The following is a 16552-nucleotide window of genomic DNA, read 5'->3' on the forward strand; positions in this document are numbered from 1 at the left end:
ACTGCACCTTTAAGGGGAATATTGACTTGACTTTACTATCAAAACAAAGTCATATAGGTTTGGAACAACTTAAGGATGAGTAAATGATGGAATTTTTATTTTTGGGTGAACTATCCCTTTTAAGAGGACCGCAATATGGCACAAAAAAAAAATCAGTCTCTGTAATATGTAATTGCAGCAGGCATACGGAAAAGTAAATTCTGGTAAATATTTGGATCAAGAACACTGAAAATGTACCTTTTTCGGGTGACAGATCATTAACATAGACACAAATGGTTAGTTAAACCTGCCTCCTTCCTCAGATGCTGGAACTGCTGAATTAATACATTCTATAAAAGGCATTTGACGATTTAGCTTAAGATTATTGTGCTACTCTGATACTAAGTGTAAGTTTAAAAAGGTTTGTTTACGGAAGCAGCTACTGTAGCAGAATTCGAGGCATATCATTTAAGACATTCAGTGTGTGAATATAATACAGTTTCATCTGAGATTTCAGACATGCTGCTGTTGCATTGAAATAACTGTTCAAATGTGGTTCAAATACTGTGGTTGGGATGCTAAAATCAATACAACGTTTGGCCCTAGTGATATACACATGAAAGCTCATTGAGTGTTGAACAAGAGTAATACCCCATCATGTCTTAATTCAGGACACTGAAAGGCACAGAATCCAGACCAGTGAGCTAAAAGGAATGAGGAAGGCAAACTAGAGCAGCTCTCCCCCTGGGCTGGCATGACATAGTGATGATAGGAAGAGCCTCCAGGCTTGTTGCGCCAGTGTTGTGTCAGGGTTAGCCAGGTGTTCTCCAACCCTGTGCACACATGTAGCAGTTCTAGATGTTTATCAATGAAGTATGATCTAGGTAAGGCTGGCATTAGAGCTGCTAGTATTGCTGTTTCTCTTCTGACCGCTCAACACGATACTGGGTACCTGAAGGCCCGTCTGCACTGAGAAACTCCCATTCCACACCTGTAGGGGGTGAAAGAGAGCATGAGGCTGATGTGTTTTTGTAGTCGCAAAAAATCGTATCACTGTGTATACAAGTGCTGAGGAGTCTTCCTGAGCTTAAATTCAGATAATGGTGACGGGTGTTTCATTTACGACATGTGCTGCAAGCAGTAGACCAATCACGACAGACTCGGCCATCTTGACATCCTTGCAGAATCCTTTATTTTTTTTACAGTCTATGTTTCAGACACTGTGAGAAAAGAGGTGATGCTGCAATGTATATTTTGAGAAAATGTAAGTGTCTTTTGACTTTGGATGCATGTAAACCTATGGCAGACGTAACCTTTAAAATAGCATAATTGTGGCACTATAAAATCACTGCATAAAGCAATGCTCTTGCAACCATACATATGCAGTCAAACGTGTTATGACTTGTATTTTTTTCTGCGCATCTTGTATCATGACCTGGCATTTTTATGATGAAGTGTCAAGTTAAAAATAGACCTCTTCTTTCTGTTCCGTTCCGCTCAATCAAGATGTGTTGAATGCAAGAATGCATCTTACGTAAAGGACTCTGAAACACATCTGATTGGCTTAATTATACAAGGCTCATACAGTCTGAGTAGCTGACAAGACTGTGTTCAAAATATCCCTAATTTATGAGTGATTTGTTTGTAAAATACAAAATGAGCCACAGTATATTGTATCTTACCATAAAGGCTGGTATTACAGGCTGCTGGAACTTGGTTCTGAAGGTATGAAGGAGAGTTTTGGTTCTGGAGTTGTAAAAAGACAATGTGCCTGAAATAGATGAGGTAAAACAAGAACAAACTAGTTAGTAGTTACTAATTAGTGGTCGACTGAATGGTTAATTCCAATAACTCAAAGAGCGATGACCAATGGAAGATATAAATTACGTAATGTGATAATTGATAAATATATATTAGCTGTAATTTAAAGATAGAAAATAACAAAAAAAACAAATGTTTTGATATATTATTAAATACATTAGGAAGAACCAATTTAAAAATGAAATAATATAAAAAATAAACAGATTTATACTTTATATGAAAACTTATTGATTCTGTAATCACATTTGTGTATTTTTCACAAATAAAGAAATTTAGACAAAAAAAAAAAAAAAAAAGAAGTAAACACTGTAGCCAAGAGTGCACTCAGTAATCTATTAAGTCTGTCTGGGAGTCATATTTTCTCAAATGAAGACCAGGTAATGCTAATTTACATACACTATAGATTAGAACATTAATATTGGCATAGTGACCAAATGATATAGTGCCAACATAGTTTGAAATCAGGGATTTAAAGTTTGTCACTCATAAACGTCCAGTGATAGCACTCCTGTCTACACAAATTTGTATAAAAGTCCTGGCGCTGTCAAAATAAAAGTCCCGCTTCCAACACTTATCAGCCAAAACATGTATTTAAAAAATTCAAAATATCAACCAAAGCTGATATATCGCTTGACCACTATATAAAATAAACAATAAGTGACTGCTAAAAGTAGCTGTTTATCACATTGCAAACATGGTCAATTTGTTTTCACCATAGCTACCAAGTTAGCTTCAGAGCTAACAACATGCAAACTGTGACACTATCCCTCAATGTCATATTTGTAGCTTAACTCACCCTCTTCGTAGTTGCAGTAAATGCCGATACGGTCCGGAATGGGGCAGTCCAGTGTTCTGGCTTTATTGTTGTGCTTGGCTGTGAAGCTCTGCTGAAGCCAGTTGTTCAGGTGGATGCACCAGGAGGCATTACTCTTCCCCAGCTGATCAAATCGACCTAGAGACCGCAAAGCGATCCCCACTGCAAACGCCTTACTCTCCTTATCAAACCGTACCTCCCAGTAATGCTGCCCGGCATCGATCATGGTGTCTCCTGAACATTGGAGAAGAAATTGGGGAGTTTTTGAATATACACTCCGAGTCGAGAGTTCTTCAATGTCTTGTAGTTCTTCTGTGTAATATGTTTGTGCTGACTCACCCAGAACAGTGTAAGACTCTGCTGTGAAGCGGTCTCGGCCCACTCTAGCAGATGGAGCTCTTTTGGGGGACATCATGGCTGTCCTGAGGGAGAAGACGAATTATGAGATGGGACAGGCATGACAGTTTAACTGGCTTATGGCTGGGCAAAGGGTGGCATACAAACATTTCAGCAAATGACAGCTTGTTTTCTGACTATACAAGTCATGAGAAGCAATAACCAAACAAATGCATTTAATGGCAACAGCTGTTCAGTGGAACTGCCCTCAATGTACAGCACATTTTAACTGTGAGAAGATATGTAGGTGTGAATCTGACCTTGCAGGAGAATGCATGGGAGAGTTGGTCCGGTTCTTTTCTTTACGGATGTCCTGGACCTTCCCACCACTGCTGTCCCATTCCACGCTGAGGTCCTCCACCTTCAGGTTCTGATGGGATGAACCTGCGTCAAGTTTAAAGACGAATGCTGGAAGCAAACAAGAAGAAGCAATAAAGGTAAGAGGTTAGGGGCAACAGTGCAAAAATTATATAATTAAAATTCTAATTACATTATATACCAATTAATTAACATTCTCATACATACAATTTCAGAAAATACATTATAGACCATTTTGCAAGATGTAAACAACACTGGTCCAGAAACACTTCCTGTTTCAGTTTGTAACTGTTTTCTTTATTTCACAGGTAAAGAAAACATCTTAAAGATTTTTAACTTTTTGATTCAGTTTTATATGTTCTGTTGGTTGTATTTTATCCCAGCTTTTATGTAGTGTTAAAAAACTGAAACAGGAAGTGCTTCTGGACCAGCGTTGTTTACATCTTGCAAAATGGTCTATAATGCACTGAACAGGCATTCGTGTATAGGGGGCATAATTACTTCCATATATCATTATTGTTATTGTAAACTTAATTACACTAAAGTAACGTTAAATTGACAGCCCTAAATTTTATTTCACAAAGAGGCAGACGTTCTACATTTGTGGTCTTTAAATCAGTCTTTGACAAACTGTTTTAGTAGGGGTAGTGCTTTGTAACCACTGTAAGACTCTTTTCTGTGAGGAGAAGAAACTTCATGCCTCATTACCTCATTAGTGTGTATGTGTGTAAGTGCAGCTTACCATGTGTTTCCAGAGAAACTGGCTCTGAGAATTCACCCGCCACAGCCTTATTGCACGCCTTCACTCTAAAGGTCATGTAACGCGTGTCAAAACGAAGGCCTGAAAAACAAATGACATCACTGTCTTCATCAAAATCTGCTCAAGAAAAGATCACATCCAAAACAAACATCAGCACTTACCTGTGAGTGTGTACTCAGTTTCTTTTATCCCTTCCATCACCATCCAGGGATAGTCTTCTCGAGCCCGAGGGGGACCTTCATGATTGGTTCTCCGATACTCCAGGATGTAGTGGTCGATTTTGGAGTCAGCTTCAGGTAAGGTCCACACCACTGTGACTGTGTTATCAAACACCTGGCATTCTGCCACGAGAATTTCTGGTGTGGCAGGCACTAAATTGAGAGGAACAGAGATATCTGACCCTGGAGTCTTTTGTTCAGAGGTACTAGCCAAAGCCTAACATTTTCTATATATATCTTATTCTTGTCATATTCTTGACATTACACCAGATATATTGACACAGGGTTGCCAAGTTCATGGTTTTCCTGCCAAAGTTCTGCAGGTTAATTTTTTCCCCACAAGTTTAAGGTTTGACATAATGCATAAATTGTATTTGGCTGAAATGCTTGTTTTTAAATATTTTACATTCTACCAATGATAAAACTGTACTAGATGATGATATTTTTGAGGGTGGGGCCTTTGAGTTTCTTAAAGTCAGTTTTACTACTAAACTGTACTTGGCTATATAGTGATTTTCAAGTTGAAATTGTGTATTACACATGTTAAACATGTATTAAGGGTATGAGAGCACCATACACTGAGTTTTCATCTTTGGATAGGGTCATAGGGCTAGTTTTTGGCTATTTTTGATTGGCCTTTGGGCTGGTTTTGTCCTGCAATCCTGCTAATAAAACTGTTTACAAGCGAAAGTAGGCTGAAATCTAGGTGTGTCGACTAGCCTTTTCTTAAATTGTTTATGACATTTTCTCATTTATACTACACTGACCTGGAAGAAATGTGATGGCCTTTAGCATGTTTCTTTCCTGAGTGAAGTCCACCATCATGTGATTCATACTGTCGCTGGCCTTTGCTTTCAGGGACAGCCGAAACGCTGGAGCCATAGTCACACTGCAGACACACAAACCCACAATAAACACTTAGAGTCAGTCTACAAGGACAATAAAACAAACTCCTGACAGACTGAGAACAGGAACAAGGGAATTTCATGAAGGAAATGTCAATGAGGGCACAATAAAACACTCCATGGCATGCATATACACAGGCACACACCCTGGGAGACAGACGAAATGAGAACTAATAAAAATGACTATAATTTGCTAAATCTATTTATATGAAAATGAGTTAATAATAAAATGAGTGAACATGAAGATATTTGTTTGAAGATGTGCTAGACTGTGGGCATTGAACTCAATAAAAGATCCAAGTATGGACATTTGTACAGTACCTATCCTTTATGTCTTTGGCCGCCTGCAGCAGAGAGGAAAGAGAAAAAAGAAAGGGACAGAGAGAGATAGGGAGCAAGAGAACTGAGTCTCATTGAGTCTCAACAACACACAATGCATCAGTCATACGAGCACGTGTTAGCAAGAAAAGCCAGCAGCATCTGATACAATTTGCCACTTTGTTAGAAAAAGCAACACAAGTGTCAAACGGTTGTAAACACACAATCAAATAATCGTTCTAAATGCTCTGACAATGTAAATATTTGAGGACATACTGTAAGTCCTAAGAGCAGTTGTGTAAATATAACTATATTAAAATATATATCAAAAAAAGACAATGGATTGAAACACCATAAAATAGATGAGTTGTAAAGGTGTAAACATTCCAAGTGGGCGTTACCCGAGTGAAGCTGTCATTCCCGGATGAGCAGAGCGTCTGATTGGCTAATTCCAGCAGCTCCTCTGAGCTCTCTAGGGCTTTGGTGCATGCGCTCAGCTGGCTCTGAAAAAACAATCAGAGAAATCAGAATATCACTGGACAAATACATAATCCAGAATGATTTACACAACTCCACGCAACTTTAGAGACCAGATAAGCTTTTGGTCTTATCAAACTGATTTATCTCTAGCAGTATGCTAAATTGCTGTAGCGTTCTTGTATTTTGCATACTGCTGTTATTCTTGGAAGTGGAGGCTTAACCTTATTTGCACTTGATTTGAATGCTTTTCTACATTGCTACTTTGCTCCAGTTTGTTTGCTACCTGTTCAAGCATTTGTCATTTAGGCAAAAATGGCATTTTGAAATATATTAAAAATTTAAACAGTTATTTTAAATTGTAATAATATTTTACAATATTATTATTTTACTTTATTTTTGATCAAATAAATGCCTTCGTGAGTGTAAGTGAAAAAATCGTACAGACCCCAAACTTTTGAACAGTGGTATTCAAAAAACAACAACAACAACAAAAAAAAAAACGTTATTGTCTTGATCATAGGGATTCATATATGACAAAATACTGATTAGAATTCTTCAGTAGGTAAAATGTACTTTGACCTCTGTCATTGCACTCTTTATTTATTTGCTACGTTTAATGGTGAAGAATGTGTGTCGTAAAATGCTTTGTTTCAGATGTACACGTACACAAGGATGGATTATACGCACACACACAGAGTCACAGACACTGTAATCCTCAAGGATTTCTTATTATCCTTCTCTTAACATGACACTTCTAAGTCATGCACAAGTTACAGAGCCATCTCACTCTGCCTTTTACTGATTATATCTGATCACTCAGACTAGAAAATATAAAACATTTGAATAAACTTAGGTTGAATTTGTTAATCTGTATTTTGTCTAGGGATCATTTCAGGGAGCTGAGCTCAGCCAGCGCTCTCACCTGTAGCTCATATGTGCGGCTGGCTCTTTCCTGCTTGATGCGTGTCACCATGCCCTCTTTCAATTCTTCCAGGACAGCATGCAGAGAACTAAACTCTGACTCCAGATCCTCCTGCGCTCGGTTTGAGTTTGCCTGAAAATGCAGAGTTAAAGTTGCATTGATTTGTCTTTATTGCTTGAAACTGTATTGCTGATTTTTTGAAATGTGTCTTGGTAAACACTGTTTTTGGGCCATCTTAAAGCTGACAAAGACATTTCCTGATTCATCAAACAGTTCACTAACTAAATGTGAGTAAAAAGAGAAGGCTTACTATGGTGATTACCTCTAGGTTCTCTAGATTCTGCTTTAGACAACAGATGAAGTTCTGAATTTCTTCATTCTTCTGGGCCAACGTAGTGATAATCTTTCTCAGTGACTCCTGAAACATGCATAAAATACCAAAACATAATCAAACCAATAATAGACTGACAATGACTACTGCATGTGTACAGTCTCACAAAGAAGATAACGCAAAAGGTTTTTACATATGTTCATTGTTATAGTCCTATTAGATTGTATCATTGCTTTGAATTGTAGCAGAATTCACTTATGTTTGGACAATTTTACACCTTTAATTAAATAGTATATACTAATATATAACCACTTTTATTAGTATGCATGCCTGTTTTGTTTTTTTTAGTTGGTGGAACTGATGGTTGGTCATGTGACAGTAAAATGGTAGCACTCATTAGGGAGGACCTCAGAACTCCTTTATTTAGACTGATGGCTGGAGTCATTTTAATATTTCTCAAAAGTGCTATTTATTTATTTTGTACAACAACAAAAAAATCTATTTAGTTAGCAAAAAATTACTGACTGCACCTTTAACACAATTTGTTTAATGTAATTCAGCTAATACTTTCCTATCGATGACATAATTTCATTGTCTATTTTTGTGTTGCTTTGGGACACGAGTAGAGACTTGTAAGACTCGTTAGACAGAGGAAGGAGAATGAGCTGATATTACTGTAAATTACTATATTACTCATGCAGGGTTGATCAGAAATGTCATTTTTCATTCTCGTCTCCTCCAGGCTACTTGCATTGGATTAAGTCGCTGATGATGAGCCACGCAGAAGCGGCTTTATATCCGGGGCGCCTCCCTGAAGCCTGAAGCTTCTAACAATACAGGCCGGTTTGGTGTTTCCCTGCACCAAAATTTGTTTTGGCTTGTGTTTTTTTTATGTATCACTGCAAAGAAATGCTATTTCCTCCCTTAAGAACATTTCCTCTAATAAATATTTAAAAACAATCTCGTTTCTCGTTACAGAGCTGGGAGAACCAGGGCGGTTTCTGGGGATTCAGACTGACAATGTTGTTGATCAACATTTTGGAGAAATCGTCATCCCTGCATCATGGATTTAAAACAATGTAGAAATCCTAACGATGTGAAGGTGTTACTTCCAAAAGGCTGTCTTTACAAGGACACATTTCCACGTACACAATGGGCGGAGGACATTTGGAAGTGAAGCTACGAGCTAACGGTATTTCGTCTTTAGTATCTCTTTTATAACGCAGCATCTTATTGTTTTTCATCTGACGCGTATCAGTGATCATTTCTCCATAACAACGGTTTCTGCTTACCTTCTGGTCGTCCATGCTGTCAGCATGCAGCACCTGTTTCAGATATTCTCAGGATATTTATCCCAGGGCGTCCGCTATAGCGCTCCTCCGCTGGTACTGATGTTGCTATGGAGCATTGCATCCCTCAACGACTCATTAGCGGTATAGAGAGTTCTGCGCAAGACGCACAACATGGATTCTGGGTAATGTAGTTTTCCTAATACAACACAGCCCATGACATGTGACATTTTGAAAAATATAATATTTTTATATATTAAAAATATTATAAACTGATTTCTCATGTTGAATATACACTAGCCTATATCTGTCAAAAGTTAACAAGTACAAAAAAAAAAAGCCTACGATTTTATAAATGTTTTTGAAGGCTGCATTTATTTGATCAAAGTACAGTAAAAACAGTACTATTGTGAATTATCATTACAGTTTAAAATAACTGTTTTCAATTTTGATATATGTTAAAATATAATTAATTATTCTCCAGTCTTCAATGTCCATGATCCTTCAGAAATCATTCTAATATGCACTTCAAGTATTTTTGGCGCTAAATAATAATTAATAATAGTTCTTATTATTATCATGTTGAAAACATACATTATTTTAAGGATTTTATGATGAATAAATAGTACAAACAGCATTTGTTTGAGCTAGAAATGTTATATATTTGATGCATAATATGCCTATGGACTTTTTTTTTAATCAACTTTAAGATTAGAATTTTTAACATGCAATTTTGTATATATGTGTATATAACTTATCAGTGACTGAGTCACTTTTTTTTAAAGTACAAATCCATAGTCTTTCAGTTAATATAAGATCATCAAATGTGCATGCATAATAATTATAAAAGCAATGCAGTTTAGAATGGAGAACAGCATTTTACTTTGCAGTAAATATCATGCCAACCACCCCTAGATCATTGAAGCTTTGGGACTGTGCTGCTGCATTTCTATTGTTCCTGCTGTTCTGCAGCCAAACAAAAATGACCGTATCTGATGATTCCGTATTTATGCAATACTCCATTAAATCATCTTGGTGTAGCAATTATTTTAAGTGCCTAAAGCTGTTGGATCGGCGGGACATCCAGTCGAGCACCTGTTTGATCTCTGTACACTGAAAATGGATGAATAGAAAATTAATAAAAGAGAGCTCCTGTTTGTGTTGCTAACCACATGATCTTTTATCCACTGTATCAGGGAGATGAGACATCTTTGAGATGTTCAATAGAAAGGTAACCATAGATACAGTTGAATGGGTGCCTCTGCAGTAACCACATGGATTGCTGAATTGGAGCTACAGGTTATAACAATGGTCAGATGTGTACGAGGTGATCAGTAGTGGTATCCACAGGGTTCACTGAATCGAAAGGGTTTTATCTCATTGACGGTGCAGACGAGGTCATGCATGCGTTTTGCTCTTCGTTCCTCCAGCACGAGCCTGCGTGAGCGCTCTCGAGCTGCCTGCTGTTCTGCACTTTTCTCTGTACGCTTTCGTCTCAACCATCTATTGTCCAAAAGAACAAGAGGGAAATGCTTGCACGTTAGTTTCAAATACGATTCTCCCTCTCTTTTCTGATTTTTAGAAGAGCAATATGGTTCTGAACTCACTGCCTGAAGGCCTTCTCACTCTCTTCTCGACTGTGCAGGCAAAAGCCGCTCTCCTTTTCCAGTCTCTTCATCTCTTCAACCTGTTTTTCTTTGAACTGCTGTTCCTGTTTCTTCTGGAGCCACTGTTTAAAGGCCTCCTCTGGGTCACCAGAATCCCTCTACCAGAACAACAAAAACAGTAAAAGTGACAATCTTTGGTTAGCATAACATTATTTTTTGTAATATTATATTATAATATTTTATTATTTTTATATATTTATATATAAACATTATCTTACATTTATATATATTAGGGCTGTCAAACGATTAATCGCGATCAATCGCATCCGAAATAAAAGTTTGTGTTTACATAATATATGTGGGTGCACAGTGTATAATTATTTTGTATATATATAAATATACACACAATGCATGTATATTTAAAAGAAATATATTATTTATATATAAAATATTTATATTTATATATAATATAAATTATATATTAATCTATATACAGTATATACATGAAAATATTTCTTAAATATATACAAGCATGTGTGTGTATTTATATATATAAAATAATTATACACTGTGCACCCACATATATTATGTAAACACAAACTTTAATTTTGGAAGCGATTAATCGCGATTAATCATTTGACAGCCCTAATATATATATATATATATATATATATATATATATGCAAAATAATGTTTATATATAAATATATAAAATAATTAAATATTATAATATATTTTTTATAAATAATGTTATATATACTGTATATATATATATATATATATATATATATATATATATATATATATATATAATAAACATTTTATGTGTCTGTGTCTGTCAATATTTTTTTTTAATTTTTTTGGAAAAAATAATCAATACAGTATATGCCTACTGTGTGTATGTATATATATATATATATATATATATATATATATATATCCAAAAAAAGGTTTTAAGCCAGTTATTTATATCTTTCACTGTGTGTGTCTGTCAGTAGGAAATATCAGTCCAAACATTCTTTTTGCCATTAATTGTAATAATCCAGTGATATTTTTGTAAGCACAAGGAGTCTGACAACAGCTGGTATGATCCACATGGAGATCTGGGGCCCGTTTCAGAAAGGAGGTTAAGTGAAAACTCTGAGTATGTTAACCCTGAAATGAGGGAAACTCTGGGTTTTCCGTTTCAGAAAGGTGGGTACATCAAACCCGAGAAAGCAGAGTAAGTCAAGCCCGTTTCTGAAAGAGAGGTAACTTATACTCAGAGTCAGTTACCATGGTAACTTACTCTGTGAACCTAACCTGGTCGGGAGCAGGTTTTCTTCAGTAAACTCAGAGTTTCTTGCGGTCTCCTCCCCTTTTTTAAAGAGGAAGTGCTGTTTAAACACTAACAATAAAATGTATTTACACATTCTTTAAGGAATATATATTGTTTGTCCATGTTTTAATTGACTAAATCTGTTTTGCAGCAATTTGCCAAAAAGTAAAAGGATTAAAACGTTTGCTAAACTTTTATTTGATTACCACCATTTTTTATAATATATTTCTATTAAATCATTAAAAAAATGGAATAAAAAACATTTAATAGAACTCAATTGTTTTTCAAACATAATTTAATAAGTTATTAATGATAAAAATAAGACGTTAATCTTATTCATAATCAATTATTGAAGTTAGTTGATTACATATGTTTTATTGAACAAATGTTTAATTTATTTAACTCATTTTCATTTTAACTGATGATAATAATAAGAACCGTAATTTAATAATGCTGTTTATATATTTAATAATTGTTTAATACCATAAACCGTGATATTTTCTGAGACGGTTCTTATACTGTGAAACTCTCATACCCCACATGGGGGAGTCCCGCACCCCACCCCCACTGTTAAACAAGTTACTCAGCAACTTTTACTGTTTTAAATTAACTACTTTTTACTTTTTAGATTTTTAGACTGGTATTTTTACTTAAGTAAAAATGTATCAAAGTAATTGTAGACTACTTTAGGTTGAATAACATTCTTCCAGTTTCACCTCTGATATTATAACAGTTACTCTAAAATAGTTATGAATTATTAACAACAAATGACATCTTCAGCGGTGTAGTTAGATTAATGTAATAATTACTATCTCTAGAAAGTATTGGTCTACATATTACTAAATCCTATATCAACCTCAACCACTTGATTAACACAAGGAGGAGAGACAAGAAACTGCACTTTTAATGCTCTCAAATTAACAATATACAATTGCATGAATTATTCTTGAATTGATCAAAGTGTGTAGAGGGAGAAGGTTACATAAAACATATAACTTTTAAAAATGTATGTTAAATGCACTATTGTTTTATACTGAATTAGTATATAGTTTATGCAGTAGCTTCTTTAATGTAATTGCATCATATTTTATTTTAAATTACAGAAGAATTAAGAGTAACCCCCTTAATTAAATTACAATATTTAGATCACTTGTTAATTAATTACACCTAACACCTCTTTTTGTCTGGCGCTGTTGCCATGGTGACTCATAATATCTGCGCTCCATTGATAATGGCTTTTTATAGTTGTGGTGCACGCGCTTAACTCAGAGTCGGTCAACTCAGAGTTGATTGAACTAACTCATTTCAGCTGTTCTGTAACCGAAAACTCAGAGTTTCCCATCTCAGGGTAAGTCAACTCAGAGTTCAAGCTTTAACTCAGAGTTGGTTGAGCCTCCTTATTGAAACGGGCCCCTGATCTCACCATCAGAGTCCATCTGTGATTACATGAAGATGCTTTAGGAAATCTACCTGAAAAAACTATGTGCAAGTGTAACTAGGACAAAAAGTTAAATCTATATATGATATTATTTTTGAAAGCATGCTGACTTTACAGCATTTTTACACAAATGTCTAAACTTTTCACAGTATTGTAGCTTTGCAGGTAGGTTTCCTCAAGCATAATAGACATTGCCACAGTTCTCCTGTTTTTTTTTTCTGCTTAAATGTCCTCCTAGTGGACATACCATGCAGCTCATCCTTTCCATTTCCTGGGCTTTCTGAATTCTCCTTTCGTCCAGCAGCTGCTCTCGTTTCCTCATAAGCCACGATTGGAAGGCTATCTCGTTCTCCTGACGTTTCTGTTCCTCTTCCTCTTTTTTCTTCAACTCATCCTGAAGAAGCAAAGAGGAGGGAGAAGTCTAAAAAAAACATTAAACCTGCTTGAACGAAGCTGTCAAATAGAAACTGAAATCAGATTTTATAACACATTCAGACAGAAACTGTTTTTAATTCCACCTCTTTGGATTGCCTCTCCCTCCGCTGCTGAAGTTTGGCCAGTAATTCTTTCTGCTGTGGTGACAGGGTGAAGGTGGCATGTGAAGAAGCTCCATTTGCAGACTGGACCCTGCGCTTGGTGCCCTCGACCCATGCTCCCCTTTGGGACATTCTGGCTGAACTGGGTCTATTTCTGTGCTTTGGTGGAGGTTTGGGGATGTACAAAGACTCAGTTCCAGGGGGAAAAGATGAGGTAGAATTCTGTCTCAGAGAGGACACAGGACTCTTACTGAGATGGAGATCAAGCTCATTTTGCCGTGAAGACGCTCGCTGACTGTCGCTGTGAGAAACCGGCAATGGAGGAAGCAATCCTTGACTTTCCATCTCCTTTATACTCACCAGATCAAACTTTCCATCTTTTTCAACCAAAACCCGTCCTTCTTTCGCTCCCTCGTTGTGCTCATCCTCAGGGTCTCCTATGTCTCTTCCCTCTCCCTGAGAGATCGTCAGCCTCTGCATTTGTCCGGACACCTCTCCAACTTCCTCTAAGTGCTCATAGGAGGCGCTGTTGTTCTCTTGAGTGTCAAAATCCAGCGCAGGCACCACCAGGTCAACCAGAGTGTCTTTAAACTGCAGCCGTCTGCGGCGGCTCTGGTCTGGAGGATCCTGGTCCTGGAGTTGTTTGTTAGCCTCTTGAATCTTTTCCAAAATGTATTTCTTCTCCTCATCGAGGTCTTCGTCGCTTTGTAAATGTGGAGAGGTTATAAGGTCATCCCTGTCGGGATCTAACGCACCTTCTAATGGCTCCATAGGTGTTGGCCACCTTTCATCTGCTTCGTCATCATCCATTTCCCTGTGTTTGTGCACATCCTTTCTTTCTTTAGGTTCATCTTCTTCAAGCTCTTTGTCGATCTGAGCTTCAACGTCATCATCATCAGGATCCTTTGTTGTGGAAAATAATGCGTTCAGTTTGAGCAAAACAAAATAAGAAAAACGGCATTGTGCAAGTTAAGGAGAGCATGATCTCTGAAGAATCAGATACATAGAGCGTATGTGTTGAATAATGGAACACCATGAGACATAGTTCTCTGGGTGAGTGAAAGTGTGTATGGATCTGTGTCAGTGGGGTGGATTTCACACACACAGGTACAGCGTCTGTGTAATGGAATACCACACACTATTCCAGAGAACTGTCTCCAAGTTATGAACCTGTTTCTGACATCATTTTGCAGTGACTCACTTACCTGTTCCTCACCCTTGCTCTCCTCGCTGATAAGCCAGTCCAGGTCTTTCTCAAAGTCATCCTCATACTCATCCAGACTGTTTTTGACCGCCGAAACACTCATGCTCTCTTTGCTTTCTCACTAAGACACAGCAAATGAAACATGGATCACAATAGAGATTAAAAAAAAAATCTTTTAGAGTAAATAAATACTTATATTATTTGAAATTTGTCATGAATGTTAGTAAATAGTTTATTGATCATTCTTAATTCTAAGTTTATTTTAGTTACATTAAAGTATACAGATTAATATCTAAACATAAAATTACATAGATGACATACAGAAACACATGTTTCACTTAAACGTACAACACACTTGGTGTGTTTTTTGACATGGACATAAAATCCACAAGCAATAAGGCTTTAAATTAAAGTGTTTCAGAAAGAGCAACGCATTGAATCTGACCCATTATTCTCACTGAAATAAAATATTAAAATACTTAAACTTTTATTTCACCAGGTAAAAGTTAAAAGATACATCATGCAGATGCACTGGGACACATTATCAGTGATGAATCCTGGGTTCATTGGGTGTTTCGGGTCTTTCAATGTCAGACACCCTCGCCCAGGCGACCCGGCCGGAGATGATCAGACCCCGGCCTGTGTCCCAGCAGCATTTGTCCATGGTTCTGCCCTCTTAAGGAGCACATAATTCTCACTGAAATAAAATGAAATATTTAAAAAACTTCTTTTATTTCAGCTAGTTACCAAAGCAACATTTCTCATTTGTATTCAGTCTTCCTTTTTTTCATATTTTATTCATTTTTATTTGTATTCCTTGATGTACTAAAGTAACTAAAACTAAAATTGAAAAAATAGGCCTATAAATATAATTATTTTTTAACTAGTAAAAATGACTAAAACGCAACAAAATTTCTAAAACTTTAACTACACTGGTCCACATACAGTTACAATTCTAAATTGTTGTTATTCAAGCTTTATTTTTATTTTTTTTAATTACGACTTTACAGATCAGATGCTATTTTATGTTTAAAGGGGGATTTATATTTGTAAATGCCAGAGAAATGTTACTAAATGCACCACAATGCCAAAATGATTCATGTTAAACCTGCGTGATAAAAACTATTTTATATGTGCATTAAGGCTAATAATAACACCAAACCTGGTGGTCGTCTCGTCTCAGTGCATGATAGGTTTGATCAATCCGGCTGCTTTTAAAATGTGTTTATTATTTTCCCGCGCCTAAAAATGAATACAGCCTACCTTCAAAACTTCTGTATTGTGTTGCCTCGCGTTGAGTGCAAAAATAATGAATGGTAATTCATTAGCCGCCCTATATATTCCAGAGAGCTGGTCTCTACGCGCACCTGTACATTGGAGAGCAGCTCTAATCCTCTGCTGGCCTCAGCCTCAAAGTAGCATGTAACAGGTGTTGCCATAGAGACACACAACACGGCCTGTCGTGGGTGCCCACGCATGCGCAGACTCTTTGTAAATGTAGATGGTAGAGCCAGCCAGATTTTATCTGTGATACAGTTGGTGGAAAAATAAGTAAAACAAAGGATAGTTTGGTTTGTTTGGCTAAATCTTCATGAATAAACAAATTTATGTACATAAACTCTCTACTTATTTTACCTTTTTTAAATTTATTGTCTATTTGTATACTTTATATGCTTTGGCAATATTCTACTTTTTAACAACCATGCCAATTCAAACATCACTGTCTTGCAAAAATCTTGTCAACAACATTGGCACAAAGGCAACAATTATTGCACGTTATTTTTTTATTATTATTAGTAGTAGTATTTATAAAAGGACAGAGCAGGGGGGTTCAAATGTCTGTGGGAAAGTCTAGAGGAAAACGGAAAATAAATAATAATAAACAAATAAGTTCATAC

The 16552-nt window shown here is 36.4% G+C and overlaps 2 protein-coding genes and 1 long non-coding RNA gene across 6 annotated transcripts; 1 reads left to right on the plus strand and 2 right to left on the minus strand.

Annotated features, from left to right (window-relative positions):
• Positions 1-74: 74 nt before the first annotated feature.
• On the minus strand, positions 75-8683 carry fsd1 (fibronectin type III and SPRY domain containing 1). 2 transcript variants are annotated; one of them, XM_039676857.2, is made up of 13 exons: positions 8555-8683; positions 7254-7349; positions 6932-7063; positions 5931-6032; positions 5533-5555; positions 5074-5195; positions 4250-4459; positions 4071-4169; positions 3271-3418; positions 2954-3036; positions 2597-2848; positions 1662-1750; positions 75-970 (listed from the first exon to the last, which is right to left on the minus strand). In XM_039676857.2, the coding sequence occupies exons 1-13, from the start codon at positions 8567-8569 to the stop codon at positions 860-862; spliced, it is 1482 nt and encodes a 493-aa protein (XP_039532791.1). In that variant the 5' UTR covers positions 8570-8683; the 3' UTR covers positions 75-859. The 2 variants fall into 2 exon arrangements, with proteins under 2 accessions (XP_039532791.1, XP_039532785.1); XM_039676851.2 differs by having other exon boundaries at positions 7242-7349.
• On the plus strand, positions 7117-8714 carry LOC148973739 (uncharacterized). Its single transcript, XR_016146536.1, has 3 exons — positions 7117-7218; positions 8005-8454; positions 8578-8714. It is a non-coding gene; the product is annotated as an uncharacterized LOC148973739 (long non-coding RNA).
• Positions 8715-9341: 627 nt separating this feature from the next.
• On the minus strand, positions 9342-16146 carry ccdc181 (coiled-coil domain containing 181). Of its 3 annotated transcripts, none has more exons than XM_039676797.2 (6): positions 15918-16146; positions 14656-14775; positions 13433-14353; positions 13162-13308; positions 10159-10316; positions 9342-10054 (listed from the first exon to the last, which is right to left on the minus strand). In XM_039676797.2, exons 2-6 carry the CDS (start codon positions 14755-14757, stop codon positions 9883-9885), a joined length of 1500 nt encoding a protein of 499 aa, XP_039532731.2. In that variant the 5' UTR covers positions 14758-14775; positions 15918-16146; the 3' UTR covers positions 9342-9882. The 3 variants fall into 3 exon arrangements, with proteins under 3 accessions (XP_039532731.2, XP_039532714.2, XP_039532724.2); XM_039676780.2 differs by having other exon boundaries at positions 13162-13335; XM_039676790.2 differs by lacking the exon at positions 15918-16146 and having other exon boundaries at positions 13162-13335; positions 14656-14866.
• Positions 16147-16552: the final 406 nt, after the last annotated feature.

Source organism: Pimephales promelas, chromosome 14 (assembly GCF_988280905.1).
Source record: "Pimephales promelas chromosome 14, fPimPro1.hap1.1, whole genome shotgun sequence".
Lineage (NCBI taxonomy): Eukaryota > Metazoa > Chordata > Actinopteri > Cypriniformes > Leuciscidae > Pimephales > Pimephales promelas.